This window comes from Ascidiella aspersa, chromosome 7 (assembly GCF_963924565.1).
Source record: "Ascidiella aspersa chromosome 7, kaAscAspe10.2, whole genome shotgun sequence".
NCBI classification, from domain to species: Eukaryota; Metazoa; Chordata; class Ascidiacea; order Phlebobranchia; family Ascidiidae; genus Ascidiella; species Ascidiella aspersa.
Window position 1 is genome coordinate 2,257,540 of NC_139453.1, and position 21,588 is coordinate 2,279,127.

General features: G+C 37.0%; 1 protein-coding gene across 1 annotated transcript; it reads right to left on the reverse strand.

Moving 5' to 3' along the window:
- Positions 1-4,346: 4,346 nt before the first annotated feature.
- On the reverse strand, positions 4,347-20,059 carry LOC146137253 (uncharacterized). The gene is made up of 5 exons (XM_083393623.1): positions 19,844-20,059; positions 9,094-9,278; positions 8,316-8,443; positions 7,610-7,751; positions 4,347-7,260 (listed from the first exon to the last, which is right to left on the reverse strand). Exons 1-5 carry the CDS (start codon positions 19,995-19,997, stop codon positions 6,463-6,465), a joined length of 1,407 nt encoding a protein of 468 aa, XP_083249749.1. The 5' UTR covers positions 19,998-20,059; the 3' UTR covers positions 4,347-6,462.
- Positions 20,060-21,588: the final 1,529 nt, after the last annotated feature.

Genomic DNA, 21,588 nt, shown 5'->3' on the forward strand with positions numbered 1-21,588 from the left:
GCAATTATGGCGACGGCTGCTGGCTTATTTAACCGGCTCGTTGCGGTTATTTTCATCTATTCCTCTTTTTTTTACTCCCGGGAATTTTTAACGCAAGGACGTAGAAAGAAAAACGTAAAAAAATTCAACTGATAGTTTTAAATTAAACTTTATTTGTCATTCGTGATTTGTTATTCACTTCCAAGACGATTGTTTTTATCCTAAAATAACATTTATGTAAAACTCATCTTAAATTTCCAGTTGAATTACCTTTGATTTTTTACAGAAAATTTAACCTGGCTGTTTCGTAAAAACTACTTTTTTTGCTGAAACCTGTTTTTTTCAAGAAAAAAACTTTTTGATGCTAAAATTACCCTTATAATTATTTCTCAAAAGTTAAACAGCAACAACCATTTTGCCTCAATTTGTTTCGCCTAATTTTGCCAAACAAATCTGCATTTTTGAAGGGTCGTTGTGCAATTAACAGCTTTGTTTCGGCAACAAACGACTGCGATTGTATTAATTCGAAAATGGACTGTGACGTGCCCACGCGACTGTCACATCATAATGGATCGTGTGACGACATAAACAAAGTTCGGTTTTGAACTGTTTGCTTGTTTATAGGCTGCCTGTCGCAGCAGACGGTAATATGAAAGCAACTTGATACGCGGGTGACCGTGAGAAATGATAGACAGGTTAATACATCAAACAATTACAGGGCACGGGGCCTACGACGCCAAAATGGCCAGAAAAAGGGGAGTTTAGCTCTTGACTGCAATTCGTTACAGCCAAGAAATTGCCCAGCGCACGCTTTACGTAGCTATTAATAAAACATAACAGACAGCAGCAGACCAACCAACTGGTTTAGGAACGGGTAACGTACGACTGATTTCCAGTCAGTTTGTCCACATACAAACACTTGTTAAAGATAAGGTGCATGCGCTTTGGTAACTGTCTTGGTTGACCTATGACTGCATACTGTAGCGAACATAGCAAACGTAATGTAAAATTCGCGAAAACTGAGGTTTACATGTGAACATAATTGCAAATGATTGTCGATTGTATCTTTGGTAAAAAGTGTTATTTTTCTGATTTTTTTAAGGTAAACGACGCATTGTTAAAATTTTTGGACCTACAGTAGAAAAGTGCAGAAAAAAAAGAAAAAAAAAACTTTACCTTTTACACCTACATCAATTATTATTAATTGAAATGCATTTTTTCCACTTTACACTCCGTATCAAGTGTTATAAAATCATCTATTTGCAGTTATAGATTTGCCATTAAAAAAAATAAAAAAAGCAGTAGGTAAATAGTTTGACAAAATTCTGGTTTAAACTAAAAAATCACTCAATTATTGTCAGCTTTTCTCACTAGAAACTAATTGGGGAATCGAAAAACTTCGCTCCTAATAACTTCACTGTATCAGTGCATCACAAAACTGGTTAAGGGCCAAAAATAGCGGAAACGTCAGTGACATTTTTGTGGGGATTAGCTGTAAACATTGGCAAGGGTTGCAAGGGCGAAATTGCTCTAATTGGGGAACTGTCATGCGTGAAAGGGTGGCAACGAATTGATGTGGGTAAAACTTGTTTAGTATAGTTTGGGAAACGTTTTAAAATCAAATTCAAGATGCCTTTATTCAGTGACTTACTTGGGTATTAATAACACAGGTGTGTTTTAAAAATGTTCAAAATTTTCAAATCTGATTTTTCCTAAGTGGCTAGTTAGATGCGAATTATAAACGTGTACTAAACAATAATGTGCTGTTGTGTCAAATTCTTTCTTTGTTTAGAATATTTAGTTGTTTTTTCACTCAGTTTTTTTGACCTACTCATAATAGCTCTGAATCCGTTTTAAATCACTCTTTCACAACCTTTTTTTCGCGATAAATAAATACTAAGCGCATGTTTAACGGCAAAGCTTTCGCTCAAATGCTCTTCACTAAACATTTTGTAAGTAAACAAAACAACAGACAAATAGCTTAAATAAGTTTGAATTTAAATAATATGAACTTCATAAATTTGGCCTTTACAAATTATTGTTGCAATTACAAAGTTGCTAATCCTAATTATAAATACACACAGTCACACATGTTTCACAAGTAAAACTTAGGATTAAAAGCTGGTATAAACGGCAGGTTCAGTCGGTTGTTTTAAAGGAAATACGTATTTCTCCTTAGTGGTATCATTAGTTCCTGTACAATTCAAATTCAGCTAGGGTACAGCAATGAACAAGAAATTACTTATAAAATATTAACAAAAACATCACATGTGTGTATAAGGCTGAATTCGTTAGATGTTTGAAATTCTTTAAAAAAAAAACATCAACAACTAACATTCTCGAATATTTTGTTGATTTTTAAACTCCGGAAAGACCAGCTTTTTCCACACGGAGTGAAAATAAATCAGGTTTTCATTCCGACAAATTATTCACCCCCCCCCCCACACTCCCTGGGCCATCCATCAAGCGCGAAATAAAAATCACGCTCAAATCAATCGACGCGACCCACACAAACTCAAATCGTGCCTCGCTCCAAAATCGCGTCGCTTTACAAAGGAATCGAGCGTAAACACGTCCCTCTATTATCCAGGAGCCCCTGGGAGCCGTGGCGTCTGTAACTGTTGCGTCACAATGCTTTTGTTGTGACACGGTGGTGGGGCCAGGGGGTGCAGGGGGGACAGACGGCGTCAAGTGGTGCCACGTGTCTGTCAGCGAACCCCTCAACCTTTCGGGTCGCCTATAAATTGTCGCTTCCGATGTAAAGGGTCTGTTGCTTACGCTAAATGGCTTGGTCAACAATTCTAAAAATAGTCAAAAAAAATGACCACGTTATTTGAATTTTGCCAAATATATTCCCCTACCTTTGAGAAAAACTAAAATAGCGTTAAAATTTGACAAAATTTAAATATAACGGTAGGTTGCTTACGCTAAATGGCTTGGTACATATTTTTAAAAATAGTATTTTTTTTGAAAAAAAATCAAAGTGACCAAGTTTTATTGTAAAATGCTAAATAACTTACCCAACTTTAAAGAAAAATTGAAAAAGCGTTAAAATTTTATCCAATTTGAAGCAAAAGCGAAAAAAATGCAAAATATTTGACCAGGATTAAAATAAACTGAATAAATACAAAAAATGCCCAAAAAAATTGTCCAAGTTTTGGGCAAAATTTACTAAACCCTGGAAAAATTTACTATATGTTATAAGCGAGTTAAAATAAAATGCTGACAATTTTACGAAGTTCGCAGGAAATACGAAACAAAACGTTAACCAAACTAAAAATATTACCAACGAGCACAATTAGCGATATTTTTTTCTAATAGTCGTTCTTAGGCATAAAATATTATATTTTGCTTCCAAAAGACAATGTTTAATTCATACAATTTTTAAAAACGCCAAAACAATTTTTTAAAGAAGATTTTTCTTACTGATTTTCCGTGTAAATGTTAAGGAAATTATTTTCCAAGGGGATTTTAATAATTTGGGCAGCAATATAGTTTGTTATCAATTTCAATCGTCGCTTTTAAACAGTCAGTTTTTTAACGTATTTCGAGCTACGACTTGTCCTTATACAATTCACCCTCCGCACGGTTTTGTGGGGAACTGGAAATTTAATAATTGAACCCGCGGTCCACGCTTCGCTGGGGGTGAAAGGAATAATAACTCGGTGAAAAGCTGCCCCCTGTGCGTGGGTTACTATACCAACCGTTACTGGACCCGTGCCAACCTTATATTGGTTCGGTTTTAACGGTAAACTATTTCGTAACTCTCCAAGGTATGCTAAAATAGTTTAAACGCTTTTGGAAAGTTATGTTCTGCAGGTTTCTTTAATAAACTTGGGTATTATTTTATGATTTATGTTTGTTTACTTTTATCCTGCACCTGTGTCCTATTTTTAACTTTTTTTAAAACATGTAAATCTAAAAATGTGTATAATTTAGTTAATTTCATAACATTAATGTCGCTTTTCATGTGTAGGGCTTTTGTTTATCGTAAAACTAGGATATTCCGTTTTTGATATATATTACCTTACGTTTATTTTACACCTCTGTGCTATATTCTACATAATTCGTATCAAATAACCTTAAATCAGTTTCGAATGTAAGCGTGACAATTTAGTTTAATAGAATTATAATTTAAAGTTAAACAACTTCATATAAAAAGTCTGTTCCGTAATTTTATTAAAAATACTTGAGTTTCGCACTAAACTTCACTTACATTATACAATTATTAAAAATATGTAAAGCTTTAATATAATTTCGTGTTTTACAACATTTAATTGTTTTTTTTTTGTCTGAAAAGCTTTCAGCAGAAATTTCTAAATATTTTGAATCAAAACAAACTCAATTTCACGTGTCTTTGTTTGTTTATTGTTTTCTTGATTGTGACGACACAATATTAGACAAAGGGGCGACGCGATCGCGAAAATAAACGACCATACAGCAAAGAAATAAGAAATAAGGGGCGGGCGTTTCATGACGTCACGAGAATGACGTCACACGCAAGCAGAACGAAGGTAATTAATACGTGAACGAAACACACAGTGGCTGGAATTCAAAAATAAAACGTCAGAGTTATTTTCACGGACAGCTTGTTTATACGGAAAACACAGTTTAAGTCGGATGACGAGTACGTTTATCTCGGACAAACAAGGTTAGCAATAAAAATAATAATAGGTTGGGGTTGGCTATAGGCTAGTTAAGCGAAATTGTGTAACATGATATTTGCAGCACCAGTTTAAGAAAGCGAGGAATTCTATGCGAAAGAGCTAAAAGCCTTTTTTTAAAGCGACAAATTTTAACTTATATTCCAATCTGTTAAAATTTCGTAAAATGGTCTGTGGTTTAAACACATTTTTTGATTACATTTAGCAGAAATTCAAACTAAAATGTAAAAAAAAACTTTCAGAAAGTCGAAATCTTGGGGAGACAAAAGTAATTCTTCTTCGATTTTCAAAAAGTCTATCGACTAATGATTGAGATACGATTAAATCCAAAGTTTAGCGATTACAATTTAGTCCATCGGTTTACCATTACAACGCGGCTAACGACCAAAGCCCTACGCGTGATTTCTACGCTACTGCCTTATTAAATAGTCGCGTTCGCTTGTTAGCTGAAGCTGGCCAAAGTGCGTCAAATTCGTAATTGAGCTTCTTTGCTTTTAGCGACCTAAAAGCGAAAATGTTATCCGCGCTCTCCAGCAATCTTCAAAGCGATGCAAGAGCACGATAAGAAATGCGGCCTTGGGGTAAAAATGACAGCCCATCGTGTAATGTCGATTGCCGTGTTTGGCGCGCAAGGTACAAGCGACTGGTCTGCTGTACAGACTTACAGGCGACTGGTGTTCTGTCGGTTTGCTTTGCTAATGAGCTATTAGGTCACGGCCACGGCTATTAGGGCTGCCATTAGACGCATCAAAGAAGTTTGTTTTGTTTTTATTGGGAGACTTAATAGGAAAATCTTGGAACCTAGAATTTCAGCAATTGTGGATATTATAGTTCCGGAGTTTATTGGAGTGTGGTTAATTGTGGGCATAATCTAGGAAGCTAACTAATTAATCAAGATTTCCTTTGTGGGGTTTTGCGGTTACTGCAAAAATACTGTTTTTAGCTGTTTGTATTTTCTCTATTTTTGGAAAACGTTGCTAAAAAGTCAATCACCTTTAAATGACCCGGGCCAATCGTCAATTAAAAAAACAAGTCGTTGCTTTTGAATGCCCGAATTTTAAGTCAATTTCAAATCTTATTTCGCTCTGTGACCACACAATGGCATAAACAATGGTTGTTTGCTCCGGCTTTTTAAATGTCATCAAACCTTGGGCGTTGGTCAAACGTTTTTTACGTCTAAAAAAATGATTTGTAGAGCGCACAAACTAAATAGAAAGGCGTGATTTCCTATTTCAAGTGACGCAAAAGCTAAAAAAAAGCGGGAAAAGCCAACATAAGGAGAAAAAACGGACTCATCTACATATAAAACGCACTACACTGCGCAAGGTCTTGAGTAAATGCAAGCGATTGTAAAAAACGCGACAAAACAAGCGTAAAATATAACTTTCCCTAAATATTTCGCGACTTAAATGCGACATTCCTGCTTACAACGTGGTTCATGTGTAGGTCAATGAAGTTAAAAAAAATTGTTTGACCGCTAAAGTTCATGCTTTCCGATTTTAATCAGAACAACTTTTAACCGTGTATTTAATGCAAAAATGTGTATTATTAAATCAACATACCATCGTGTATTTTCCCAGGTTTGAAATATTTGAGTTTTACTTGTTAATAATCAGCTGAGCAGTGATCGTTTAACCGCTATAACTTTCCGTATTTAATCAGAACGAACAACGTATTGTTCGTTGTCCTTGTTTTACTTGTTAATAATCAGCTAAGCAGTGATCAAAAAGCAGAAATCTGCTGCCAATTAATCACAAACCACCTACACTGTTGTGCCGACTGACAGTCAAGTTTCTCGACGGGGTTCGAACCACCGACCTCAGTACTTGGAGTACTCATGCGCAGCGGCGTAAGGTCGATGTTGGAAGTGGTAATTTCCGTAGTAGGGATTCGACATCGGGGGAAATCCCGTCGAATAATCGGGAACTTCCCCCGAACCGCTACCTCCCCCGAAAACGTCGCCTGTCGCCCTCAAGTGGTAGTAACTCGACTGCTCTCCCCCGTATTGGAGCGGCGACGTCGCCTGGGGGGTGTTCAACGACGTCACGGCCCCGCTCGATGACGTCATCGAAGCGTCGTTGTACCAGCATCGTGACGTCACGTGCTCGCTGGGGGGCGACGGAGTGCCGGGGTAGTGGACCGTGGCGGGAAGATCGTGACGGTATTGTTGTTGCGTCACTGGGACGTCATGTCGCGTGGGCGACGGGTTGGCGCTGACGTCACTGTTGTAATAGTTGTTGTTGTACTGCTGCAGGTTGAACATGGACGAATCAATCACGTCACTAGTGTTGGGGGGGTATTCGGCGTCGGCGGTCTGCTGCTGGGGGTGCAGGGGGCCGCTGGAACCGGAGGAGTCGGGCCTGACAAGGTCCACCTTGTCCTGGAGCACCATCAGGGGGGTGCCGGGGGTAATACCCTCCCCGAAAACCGGGTCCTGGGCGTTGAATGCCTGCGTCGAGTCTAGGGGCTCGGTCTTGGCCACTGTACCCTGCAGCTCCGGATTGTTTGCCATTGTGTCGTCATCGCTCTTGGTGTGACGTGGTGCTTCGATGACGTCAGACTTTGTTTCCGACTTGGAGTCGTCGGATTGGTAGCTGCTCGACGATTTGCGCTCGAGCTGGAAGACAATTGGACGTTTGTTGAGTGACAATGCTCGCAATATGACTTCATAGACTAACCGGCAAGAGATTTGGGGGTATTTGAGTATTTTTTTGATTTTTTTTTAATTGGACCGTTTAAAGACAGGATAAAAATATTAAAAAAATATCAGCGTTTCGTTTATAAGACATTTTGCTCATTTAAAACAAATTCTGCTTTTGCAAAAGGACAACATTAAATAGACACAAAACTGGATGCTTTGAAGAACTTTTAAAAACAACGACAATAAACTTTTTTGGTTCAACAAATTAAAAATCATTTCAGGTTTGTTTAAATGATCAGCTCAACAATCAACGACCTCTTTTTACCTTCTGACTCTTATCCTTAGGTCCTCCCTCCGACTTCTTCTTAAACCTCTTTCTCCTGCGGAGGTAGCTGCCGTTCTCGAACATGTTGTAAGCATCCGGGTCCATCGTCCAGTAACTTCCCTTTCCTGGCTTCTTATCGTCCCTGGAATATTCGGAGAGATTTAGAAATGATAAAAGCTTTCAGACAAACTTCATTTGACGATTGAAATTAGTGTTTCTCAACCTTTTTTCGCGGCGACCCTAGTACTAAGCGTTAGTATAACAGCCAAGTTTTGCGTCTCAATCAACTTGGCTGAACTTTTTCCAAGCGAACAGAACATTAGTTCGTGTTGCTTCCGCATTTTTTTGTCAATTAAATTCAAAAGTATTCACAAAAGTTGTTTTGGTGATTTAATAGGCGGCCGCGGTTCCCAGACTTTTTAGCTTATGGCGCACGAATAAAAAAAGAATCGGTCAAGGTTCTAAAATTGCTCATTTTTTTGCATTATATGACAAATGTTACACTTATGTAATTTTTTTAGTAAATGGTGTGCATTCAGGTATTTTTGTCCTACCTGTGTGTATATTTGTAATACGAAAAATGTTATTTTGCAAAGTTAAAAATATTTTTTAAGGTAAGCCGCGGAACACAGTTTTGAGCAAGAACTGATTCAAACTTTTTGCTTAATCTTAATCTCTTTTTTTGTTTTAATCCACTCTTTCTCACCTCGGTATTTTCACAAAGCATTCGTTTAGCGAGAGGTTGTGTCGAATTGAGTTCTGCCATCCTTGCTTATTCTCGCGGTAGAAGGGGAATCGGTCCATGATCCACTGGTATATGCCGTTCAATGTCACCTGAAAGCGACGTATAAACGTTATTTAACTCAACGAATCACAATTAAAGCTCTTATTTCTTATTCAAATAACCCTTTTGGTGTGAACGAGGTTTTTAAGTTATGGTTTTAGGCAGCAGATAACAGCTGAATTTACCAGGTGAATGAATGAAGTTACAATACTTTGTTGGAATATTTTTAGCATAATTATTGGAGGTCTAATAACGTTTTAGTGAGAATATAAAAGCCATACAGAAGTAGGTAGCACTTTGAACGTTTCGAATTGAGGGGGCTTTTATATTCTTACTACACGCTAATGAAATCTAAAACTTTACTTAGTTATAGGACATTATGATAAAAATTAAAAACAAAAATTCCACACACTTTTAAACTTTAATTTTTTTTGTCTGCCAAACTGAAAAAAAAAGCATACACAAACTCTTGTAATTTTTGACTCGCAAAAAATGCAAAATATGCACACTTCTAAACTTTTTGTCAAGCAACATGGATATAATAAAAAGTGCAAAATTACTCTTCCTAATTTTCGGCTTAGGTAAATAAAAAACAAAAAATATTTAAACTTCTCAAGTGCAACAAAATGGTAAAGGAAAACAAAAATCACGCAACATTAACATTACAGTCGAACAAAACGTTAAAAAACACACTCCAAACCTTCTTATCTGGAACGTTCTGAATGGCCATAGCGATGAGTGCGATGTAAGAGTAGGGAGGCTTCACCATGTCCTTATTCTGCTGGTGATGGTGGGGGTGCATCACCTGGGAGCCCCCGTAGGTGGACGCGAACCCCGGGTGCGCCCCATAACCGTCCCCACGTACAGAGGGGTGCTGGACGCCTGCTGGGGTAAAAAAATTGGGTAAAAATTAAGTAAAGTTGTAATTTAAGAAAGAAAATAATAACAAACAAAAAATGGGTTAAATGCTGAATTTGATGATAAAATGGAGAATTGTTTAAATTGAAAGAATTAAAATGTTAGTTGGAGCTGTACATAAAAACCTAATGGCTGTAGGTTGTAGTTAAACGCAAAATAAATGCGAAATCACTTCAGAGTCTAATGTTTTTGTACTCTATCCCTCAGTTAACCTTCACATGAACGAGAGTTACTCAAAATCGCTTCATGTAACTTAATTTGTGCAGCAAAAAGATCTTTTAAACGTCGTCTGTCAGCTGCGAGCCGCCCAACGCGCGATGCGCCGAAAATCGCGTCGTAAACACGGGGTTCTATTATTACGTCACAGGGATGGCGTTTATGCGCCAATTCGGCAGTAAACAGAGTGGAGTGTCGACGAGGCGAAATTTTCAGTGTGACGTAACAATGGCCAACGCTTTCGAAGGCGCGAAAGCGAGTTTTACTCGAAATCACGGCGAAATTAAACGAGGAACGAGAATAGCGGCAATCAATCGACAATTATTCGCACTTTTTCGCGGCTAAGCCTGGGAAATTGCTGGAAATTATTCTCCGCGGTAACTGTGTCAATAAATATGAGTTTTCTGAGCCGCGGTAAACGCTGAAGGTCTGCGATCCCGGAACGAGCAAATTTTGACACAAAAAAATTTCGTTTGAACTTGACATTCCTTTCTCACGCCTTCGTCCTATGAAAATGTGACGTCATTTGTTGCGTTTTGAAAATATAATTTTGGAATATTTTTTTTACACTTCATTTTTTTTGCTATTTGTTTAGTGCCTTTACTATAGTGTTATGTACTTATTTAGTAATTTTACAAATTGGTAAATTACATGTTTAATTAATATTTATAGAGGATGTTTTTAGATTTCCATACAGAAGTAGATATCGTACTAAAAGCATTCAAAAATGCTACCTACTTCTGTTTATGATATTCATTATACGTCTAACTAAAACCTCCAGGCATTATGCTCCAAAGTAGTATTTCACTTTCCCAAACACTTTTTCCCAGCGTCAAGTTTTAAGCTTTTGATTGGAGTCGGTCTTTTTCACGCCTTTTAAATCCTATTACCCCCGTAACCCGGCTAATTCTTTAATTGTCGCGGGATCGCTATTGTGACGTGAGAAAAACCCATTGTCTCCTCGATTGTTTAACGCTTGTAATGTCAACAATGATCTGCTTGTTTTGTCGTTTTCAGCTCTCGCTTCGCTATTGATCATTTTGAAAAACGGACAACGAGTTACTTGACACATTATGTTGCGTTTAAGTCATTATACGATTTCCATTAAAATTTTAAATCGATATTTTTACATTTTCCATCGATTTTCCATTTTTTCATTTAAATTAGCAATCAAAATTTGAACATTTTATATCGATACTGTCAATATAGCGTTTCGTTTGTCTGTAGCTTACCATTCATAGTTTTAAATTTGCAAAAAATCTGTTTACACTCTTTTTACGTTAAGTCTTATTTAAATTTTAAATGGAACCGAACAATTTTTATCTTTTTTATTTTTTTTATATTTTTTTCTTTAAATTAGCAATCGATACTTGTTCATTCTATATCGACAACGGTTGTATCGATGTAGTGTTGCGTAACAATGGAATTCAGCCAGCCAGTCGTTTTTAATACAGTTACCAGCGTCAGAAATTCACAAAACGCTGGCGCTATCGAGTCTAACCGAGCGTTACATGAAACAAAAGAGTGAGAAAGTGTTTTTGTTTCTTGGCACGTGCCAGCCATTCACTGCAGTTCAGCCGCTAACTTTGTATCGACCAGTATTGTCGGGCTGCGTTGCCGACTCTTAAAATTCCACCCGAGCGTAAACCGGGAATCAAAATGGCGGCCGTTTGGAAAATATTTTAAACGAACGCGTGGCACCTTAAATGCCAAAGGGCCTAAAAAACGGGGTTCAGTTTTGACGCTCATGAATTTAAATTTAGCCTGAAATAACTTTTTCTCTTTATTAGTTTGATAATATAATCCTTATTTATAGATTACTGTTTAAGTAAATGCTTTACCCAATTAACTCGAAAGACAGTCGCTGCTATACCTTTATAGTTACAATATTGCTGTTTTTTTAGGATGTTTTTATACACTTTAAGCAATTCTGTTGGTAGGGTTGTTAAAAATAAAATAATTTTGTCGACTTTCGAAAAAATAATTAGTACAATAAAGAGAGAACAAGTCTTTTTTTTCACTAGCTTATGGTCTGGTTTATCCTGTGTTTTTTTACAAAACTTTGCAATACGGCCTGTTAATGTGTCAATTTAATGTGGATTTACATTTTGTTGGGGTTTTAAAAAGTATTGTCAAATTAAAACTTGATTAAAGTTAAAAAAAAAACGCTTTAACGATTTCGACAAATTAGCTTTGACACCAGAAAATTTACCTAAAAATACAAAACGCCCCTAACCTCCCAAAAATATTAACATCACGAATTTGGGGAAAAAATGTGTTTCCGAACCATGACTTAATGAACCGGTTTTGGGCCAATTTTCCCCGAACCGTTTTTAAGGGGCGAGTTTCGAGGGTCGTGGGTTCGAACCCCATGCCCACGCAAGCGGAAGTGAAAGCAGACTTCGCTATCCGACTCCCAATCTCACATCTGCGAGGGAAGGGTTCGATTGACAAGTCTGAAGAACTCTTTAACCGCAGGAATTTGCAAGGCACTAGAAGCCTGTCAGTTTGAGCATGTTTCCAGGGTTTGCAGAGCCTAGCGCTCGTAAAAACGGACATGGCGGCAGCTGAGTGGCTTGTTTTGCCGAAAAATGACTTGACTTGTCTTAAGTCTTTAGGTCGAATGACTTTGGATAAAAAACAACAGTCATCGTGTTTTATTAAAAAAATTGGCGTGAATTTGCTGGATTTTTGCCCCGATTTATGCTTTTATAACAGTTTGATCGCATGTTACAAAGATAATCCATTTTTTGTTGTTTGCTAAATGAACTTTTTTTTTTATATTTGCTGATCAATTTTTTTTGTGTTTGCTAATTGGGGAATCTCTTGTTGAGCAGACATGGCGGCTATTCACCCTGCTAACCAATTTATTTTGGTGTATTATTGGGAAGAAATCATTAAAACAATGCAAAAACCGTGAAAATAAAAAACTAAATTTAGTACTACTTCGACCTGAAGACAAATCAATGTACAGTCACAAATTAGAAGATAAAAAAAAAAAAAAAACGTAGCTCGTTTTGCCGCAACCACCGCAACCACCGATTGCCACAACTTGCAGCTGAGCGCTGCGGAAATTTGTGGTTTTCAATTGGCTTTTTGAGCGGAGTAAAAGAATCCTCGCCGTCCAAGAAGGTCCGGTCGTTAAAGCGAAATCATATTTTCTCAGGTCTCTGCGTTTTTATGCCCATCCGCACTTTAAGGTGCATTGAAACCGTGCTTTAGATCACCGAGATTTGCTGAAGTTTGCATTTAAAATTGTCTATTTTTAGAATTTTGACGCAACATTTGCGTCGCAGTTTTATTTTATTTTGTTTTTTGTTTTATATTATGAAAAAAGGCTCGGTTTGATTTTCTGCATTCGTTTTTTTAAACCGAAATGTTTGCTCTAAATCGGTTTTACAACATAAACATCATGCAAATATTTCGGGTTCCCCCACTTTGTTTTTAGAACTTAAGGACGAAATAAAAATATTTTCCTTACAGATGCATAAAGTTAAATTTTTACTTTTGTTAATCCGCACAATTCAAAACGTGGTTACGCGTATCAATCCTCGGCCATCCATCTTATTTACTTTCAGACTAATTTGTTTCAAATGGGAGCGCATTTAAGATTGCGATCAAACGAATAAAAAAGTAAAATTTGAAAACAAAACGGCCCTTTTTCCAGCGATTCAATAAATTGTATGAAGCCTTTGACTATGATAGAAAAGGTAACTTTTTCACAAATCTTTAAGAACGCAGCGCTGTATTTTTTACACTTTAAAAACACGTTAAAATACTAAACTCATATTTTTTTTGATTTATCAGTATCTAAAACTCAATCAACCATAAAGAAAAAAGCACGCAAATAGGAAATGTAAACCAAACCAGTGTTTTAGCTAAGTGGGGAAGGGCCCCAAATAAACTAAATTAGAAGCAGGTTAGCCAAATTTAGAAAAATTAAATAAAACCAGGGGTTGGTGATGTTCAAATAAGAACTAAAGCTATAGATTGCAATTTTTATTATTTTTATAATGTTTTATATAGTAACCGCATTACATTTTTAGCCTGCGAAACTATAAACCATCAACCAGCGGTCCAAAACCTTTTGTTTACGTTTAAATATTCAAATTTTGACTCTAGGAGTCAGCAAAAGGACAGGCAGAACCGATGCTGGCTCGAAGCAGCTATAAAGGGTTTCCCAGCCGGGCGTGGGCAGGTTAGGATGTGGCGTTTTTCCGCTTCATACTGGAATGGCAGCCAATATACACCCGCAATGTCTCTGCTGCCAAGCGTCTTGGACACTTCTGCGACCTTATACAAAGATTGTGGGACGCCCTTGCTTAAAGCCCTCGCATATAACGGCGAATTATGCCAGTATTTTTTAATCGCTGTTTTTTTAACAAAAATTACTGGAACGGCCGAGCAACTTGGGGCCAAGACCTTAAGATTGTGGACGCCCTTGCTCAAAGCCTTAACGTATAGCGGCAAATTATGACTGTATTTTTAATGGCGTTTTTTCAACAGCTTCGACATTTTACTACAATTTACCTTTTTAAATTGAGCAACTTGGAGCTACGACCTTATATTAAGATTGCGGGGTGCACTTGCTTATACGGGAAACATTAAACGGCAAATCATGGCCGTATTTTATAGTCGATGTTTTTTTGAATAGCTTTGATATTTAACGACAAAAATTATCACTTTTTAAATTTGGGGGACTTGTAGCTACGACCTATTATGATTGCTGGACGCCCTTGCTTATAGCGCCAACATAACACGGCAAAATGTGAGCGTTTTTTTAAAGCTTTACCATTTTTTTTAATATTTGGAAAACAAACAATATAAATGCTATGGTCAACATCATAAACAAAAGTAATTCATTTTGGCACTTTCTAAACAAAAAACTTGAGCTGGACAAAAATAAATTAAAAGAATAATTAAAGACAAAGGAAAAACATAAGGATTTTTAAAAACCTTTTCAATACGCCAATCAATTCAAAGCACATTCAAAGAGTTTGTGTTAACCCTTGTGTGTGCTCTCAAATACACTTCGTACCCCGCATTTCGTTTTGATATAAATTTCAACGACACCTTGTACTTGAACGCCAGTAATTTCGGCGCAGCTTAGAAGGCAGTCGTTGCGTTGGAGATCTTACATCTCGCCCCTAAGGCTACATTTCAATAGCAGGTTCTGGCTAAAAGCAGCAATTGAAATAAATTGCGCCACCACCAAAACCCTTACCAGTCAGTCGCGATTGAAGCGTCCGATTATAAACAAGGCCCGGTTTGATGGCTGTTTATGAAGAGGCCGGCACCATTTGTTGGCTTATTTTACGGCCGGGATCGCCAAAATGACTACTTTGTGTTTTGTCGCTTCGTTTTAGCGCCGTTATTCAGATCAATTCCTAAATGCTAAAAATAGGAAAAATATCTATTTTATAAAGGCAATGTACTAGAACTAATTGAAAGAATGACTGGCTATAGTTTAATGATTTTTTATGTGGCTTCTAAATAGTGACTGGTGCCATTTATTGGCTTATTTTAGTGCTGGTAAGTTGAGCTAATGATTTTTCCCTGTGTGAGAAGTGTTAATTCGCAAAAAGCTGCACAAAAAAACACAAATTGACTAAACATAAACTATAAACGCCATATCATTTTGTTGTAATTTCGAACAATATATTTAACTCTCACTTAGTCCTATTGGTTTTTAATCATCAAAAGATAGATACAGTATTGACGTGTTAGTATTGTAATAATCTTCTCCGCTTTTTCAAGGGCAATTCGAGTTCAAGAAGACCCATGCTAAAATTCATATTTTTGGCAGAATTACATCTTTAAAAAAAAGTTTTGCATAAAGTGCCAAGCAGCAAATATTACGTACTAGAATAACAGACAAGAGGAAAATTGACTTTAAACAGAGGCAAGTTCAATTTAATTTTTTTCGGTCGATTTCTTTTTTTAAAATTTTTTTACAATTTTTGTTTTCAAACTCAAGTATGGGAATACTACGTGTAGAACAGCGAAGGTAGCCATTTTGTTGTGCAGTTTTCGAGAAAGCGTTGACATAAATAATGCAAACAACGTTCCTTGGGACGAGGGCATCCAAGGGACAAGCTATAGGCGTATCTACCTTTGCTATATCACTGGATCGTGCCACAAAAGACGTTTTTATTTTTTATTTTTTTATTATTATTAATTTGTGACCAAGCCTTATACCATCTCTAACTGAAGTGCTTTTTTGGAGCCTATAGTTTTACTAAGTTATATTACGATAAATTGAAAAAAGCTTTAATGGCTGGATGTTGTAGTTAGATGTAGTAAGAATATTAAAGTCCACACTGAAGTAGATAGCGTTTTGTGTCTGCGTTGGAATGAACAAAGAATTCCTTTACATCAGTTGAAATAAATAACAATTTATTCGAAACGTTAAAAAATGCTACCCACTTATATATGGGCGTTGATGTTATCTCTACGTCCAGCTATAACATTCAGCTATTGTGCTAAAACATTTTTTTTCGTTTTCTGGTCGTGTGGATAAAGAATTTGCTTTTCCAAGTATTTTCGTGAATAGCGTTACGTAAATTTAAAAATTTTAAACAATTTGGCGCGAATTACTTTGTGTATTTATTTTATTATCCCCAACGTTATCTTAAGTTAAAGTTTTTTTGTGACTTCATCATAGAACTACGTAAAATCGGATCGCTCGACTTTAGTTGGAAAAAGTTGTTCTACAACGTCATTGTTTTACCACATAACTTCGGCTGAACATAAAACGAACTTAAAATCTAATCAAAGACTTATGAAAAAACAAATAGGGTTTTTAAAAGACTTAAAAAAGATTCAAAGCGTTTGTTGCAACCCCGACCCTGCCATAGAGAAGTGAGGTGCCTATAGTGGATGTGAAAGCGAGATAGTGGTGCGTTACGAGTGTGAGCAATATCGTCACAACAGAGGTAAACATTGACGCGTCGACTGGCGGTTGTACATCAAAGTGAGGTGCGACCTCCACACATGGACCGGCAGACCCTCAAGCGTTGCATCTGCCCGCCTACCTGCTGATTCCAACCCTGATATAACGAGCTATGGTCGAACTTTCGACCTCCTGTAGCCATTGCTTGGGCCCGGTAAATTTTGTGACTGTTTCATGATTCTGTTTTTTTTCTTCTAATCCAGTGTTTCTCTGCGTTTTTGTGACGGCCTGAATGCTTCATGAATAAGTTTTTACCCAATTATATTCACAAATTCTTTGATCAGTGAATAAGACGTACGACAAATGGCATTCTTTCGTATATTTCTCAAACTGCGGAGAAATTTCGCTCAGACCAATCTCAGTAAACTAACCATGTAAACTACAAAAGTCGGCGACCCAACCAATAGAACGGCCACAAAATAAAGCACCATTAGGACTTTAATTATCTAAAACTGATTGTAAGAGTTGTTTTACTTGTACTTTGACAAATAGTTTTAAACTTGAAGATTTTGTCGCCAATAAAAAATAACGTTTTAATTAAAACCCGACAACTTTTGATTTGTGCAGCTGACGCATATTCTGGACAGTATCAAAATACAATGCATTGATAAAGCGGTGTTCGGGAACCTGGTAAAAGTTAATCTCAACTGAACGTGGAAACTGTTTTACTTTAACGGATAATTTTAAACGCAAATAGATGATCGTTTGAGTTTAAAAACACAACATTTTACGTCGTTATATGGCATTCAGTGGCTAAATTTCACAAAATATTCGTGTTTTAATTCAAGTTCGGCTCTAGAGTTGACAACTGAGCTTCTGGCATACAGCACACTACGCAACATAAGGCAGATTTCAAGCGCTGATATAAGGCGGTTTCAAGCCTTTTATTTCGAGGCACGCCGGCCGGGCATGTTTTACGCCGAAACAAAAGTGTAAGCAAAACTCAAGACGGCGGTAGTTTGAAGACTGTTTGGGCTGCGTATGGTTTTCTACAGTATTTTGGAACTTTTTTACCTAGAAAGTTTTAAGCGAAATTATTTGACGGTGAGTTACATGTTTTACGTCCAAACAAAAAGTAGAAAAAAATCAAGATGGCTGATATGTTTGCGGCCGTACGGCATTGCATCTTTCGTCTCGATTTGACGTTTCATATTGAAAACTTGTAACGGAACGAATTAACAGCGGCTTCATGTTTAGTGCCGAAACAAAAGTAAAAAAAATAGGCGGCTATTTTAAGAAGGCGGGTATTTTGAGAAGTTTTTGAAGGCTGGTAATCCAGATCAGGGCTTTCCAAATTTTCATCAATTTCACACATAGCTTAAAACCTATATAATATGTTTTTTCTTCCCTTTCCAAATGTAAAAACAAAAACCTTAAGATGCGCAATACAATTTTTCTACAGTATTTTTCGACCGATTAATAGTTAACACCCTGAAAATTTGTGGCGGTAAGTTTTAGGCGAATTTTTTAATTGCTTAGCTTATAAATCAACTTTACGTTAACGCTAAGGCGTAGAAACCAACTCTACAGGATAAGAGTGTAGGCAGTGTACGTTTGGAAACAACACACATGCTGATATGTTCGACCTTATAGGATGCAATATGTGCAGTTGTGCACGCATGTCGCATATACATAGCGTACTTATATCGAAAAGCCTTTGGTACAGCAGCACCAGTAGTCAGCCTACGCATGTTGTAAACTCGTGCCCGCACCAGATCGGAAAAAGCCGGAGTTGTGAACTAATGTCCGTAAACTAACGCGTTCTGCAGCGATGTAGCGCGCGACATCAATTATTTGCCATCACTAGCGCGATTTATTAAGAATATCAAAGCCCATACAGAAGTAGGTAGCATTTTGAACGTTTTCAATAGTTCGCTATTTAGTTTTAACTGATGTTAAAGATTTATTTATTTATTCCGACACAAACGTTCAAGATGCTACTTACTTCAGTATGGGCTTTGATATTCTTACTACGTCTTACTACAACCTCCAACCATTGTGCTCCACTGGCGCTATTATTTGTCTTTTCGCGGCGAAAGTAACTTGACGCGAAAATATGCGAACGGTTCTCGCGTCGGGTTTCGTAAACTTGACAGGTTGATTTTTCTCCGTTTTGTGTTTGTAACAGTATCACGCCTAATACTGATACAACAATATATCTTAAACATTTTTAGCCAAATAATAATCACAAAAAAACTTTTTGCAAGCCTTAATTGAACAAAACACAAATAAAACAATGGCTAAAAAAATTCAAATTTAATTAATATGACCAATGTCTTTGTATAGTTTTGCAATTTCCCCAATTTTTTTTAAACTTTTCAGTGTGCGCTACTTTTTAAATTATTTGAACATTTCGCCACCCTTCACGTCCCATAGTGATAAACAGAACATTTCTTATTGTATGTGTTGTGTGTTTTACGAATTTTGAAGTAATGTGCCCCATAGTTTGTGAAATGGAATCAAAGTTAACATTTTCTCTTTAAAAGTCAAAAAGTATAATGTGTAGTAATGTAAAACATTGACTGCACAGTTTTGCAAGTGCTGCATGAGGCTATAATAGTATACATTCTATTTTCATTTAGCCTTAATCAGCCAGCTTTTAAGTCCATAGCCTCTGTTAGTCATATCAAACTACCCAGGGGCTGTCGGGGCCTGTTTTAGGTCAGCCAGGTATTACTTGCGCCAGATATTTGTCCAGGTTTCACGGCGCAATCATATCTGCAATTAACCTGCCGTGTTTCGAGCCTTTGATTTCCGGGCGCGTGCCAGATCGGGCATGTGACTTTACCGGACAAAAATGGGACGCAACAAATCTATAGCAGTTTTTCGGTTATGAATCCCATGAAAACGTAAACTCTCAAAATTAGAAAAAAACAAAAAAAATCTAAATTTACAAATTGTTACGTAAATGCTGTATCTTTCGACATATTCGCTGGATAAATTTCGCAATTTGTCGTGTAAATAAGTGCAAAGATAAATCCCGTGGCTTAAACTATAATGGGGACGTATAGCTGGTTTCCAAGTTTTATCTCTAAATGTTTTTAAAAATCTTCAGCACGTACGCAGTTAAAGAAAATAACTAAACTATTATTGCCAAAACTATATTTAAAAAACAGCCTGTCCTATGAAAGCGGAATTAAAAAAGGACGCTGATCTAGAATACTAACACAGCGTTGAAATTTAACGCACATTATTTGGGCTAGGGTGGGTCAAGTATTATTATATTTATTCTTCCAGTTTTCAATTTTGACGATTCATTTCGTCACTGGTTTTCGTTAATGTTAAAAAAGGTGGTAGGATTCTAGACCAGCGACAAAATCTCAGCCAGTTATTGTTAACTTGAAATAAAAAACACAAAACTTACTGTAGCTGGCCGTAGGGTAGTGGTAATATGCCGAATCTGCAGCGCTCGGGTGACTGGAGTACATTGCTACGGCGTTTGGAGGTCCGACTGTCGGCAGAATGTCGTTGCTTGGTCCGGGGTGACTGGTAGGCTGGTATCTGATTTGCATCGTCATAATTACAGCAACTTGGCAGAGCGAAGAATACAAGCTCCGTTCAGCTGTACAGAGTAAATAAGCTAAGGCCTGAAACAGTAGGTTGTATATGAAAACACCTTTGCTTCCCTTTCTATACAACTGCTGCCGACGATGGATCGTTTTACGACAACAAGTGATGTTATTAGAGGCCTCGTACCTGTTTTTACCCACGCCGTTAAGTTTTTCTTTGCTGCAAAACCCGCGAAACCTTCTTAAACAAATCCTACGCCTCAAGAAAACAGTCAAAGACCACGCGACATAATCCCGAGCAAGTTAAACAATGAGCCCGCTAATGATGTCATAATTAGCGATGTTTTTACAAGCTGGCACGCGTACGGTAAGAGTTTGTTTTACTAGCGCCTCTCTCTTTTTACCTTGCAAGTTACATCGAAATCTCTTTTTGGGCAATTAATCCCCCTTATAATCTCTTCGGCAATCAAAAACGCAACGTCGCCATTTTATTGTTCAACTCGCTGACATCTTAAAAAGCTAAAAGTTCAAAATCGCCTAAGACTTAAAACAATATTAACGCCGTTGATATTACTTAACATTATTTTTGCGCGTGCATTCGCGGCTATATTAGACTTCTCTAAAATTTATTTTTCTGCTACCTGTTGCTTGGTTTACGCCCACCTTCCAACTGAATTCCAAACTGTACAGGCCTTGCCTTTATAATAAGCTACTCCTACATTAAGCACGCTTATTAACCTTTATATTATTTTCCTTCGCCCCGTTTTGTCAAGGCAGACCAGGGTTAAGTGACAGGCCTTTCCCCTTCTTCCACTTTTGTACTGCACCAAAAGTTACCAAGCAGTTAATGTTATCGTAACCTGATGCTCTCTTCTAAACCCCGTTTTAAAAAAATCTGTCCAAGCAAGACCTACAGCGACACCTACTGGACTAAATCAAGTTGTGCTGTCGCAAAAAATCTTTGCTGCTGATTTTTAAATTTTGGCGAGATTTTTTTATGCTTAAAATAAACCTTGACTTTTAAATTAATATATGTTGCTACAATTGGGTTTTATTATTGATAACAGCGCTGCATTGCCAAACTAAAGTGGCGCGAATGCTTTTTGTCTGAACAAACAAACTTATGTTATCTTTTACGGATTGTAAGTAAATAGAAAATGAAATGTTTTTATAAGGTGTTTATAGATAATAACGAAATTCTCAACAACAGGGTTCGTATAGGTGCGTGTACACAGTTTATTGTACTTATAGTTGCTGTTTATATTGGCTTTGATGAAAACAATGTTTTTTGAACCCTTTTCTTCATAGAACACGAACAAATTATAAGGCAAGTTAAACGACTCTTTTGAGAGAAACTAGCCACTAAATTTTTTTTGAGAAAAAAGTTTTTCTACACGAGGAATTAGAACATAGATTAGGTTTTTAATTAGTAGGGAAATTAGTGTTGTACTTAGTAGCGTGGTTTGGCGTTGGGTAAAATGCTGTTTAGGCCTGATTCTGACCATGTAGGTCTTATTTCGAAAAATTTAGTTCAAAATTAGATGTTCCTACGACTAGTACACCGAAAGCCATCGCAGACTCACCGAATCTGTTGATCTAT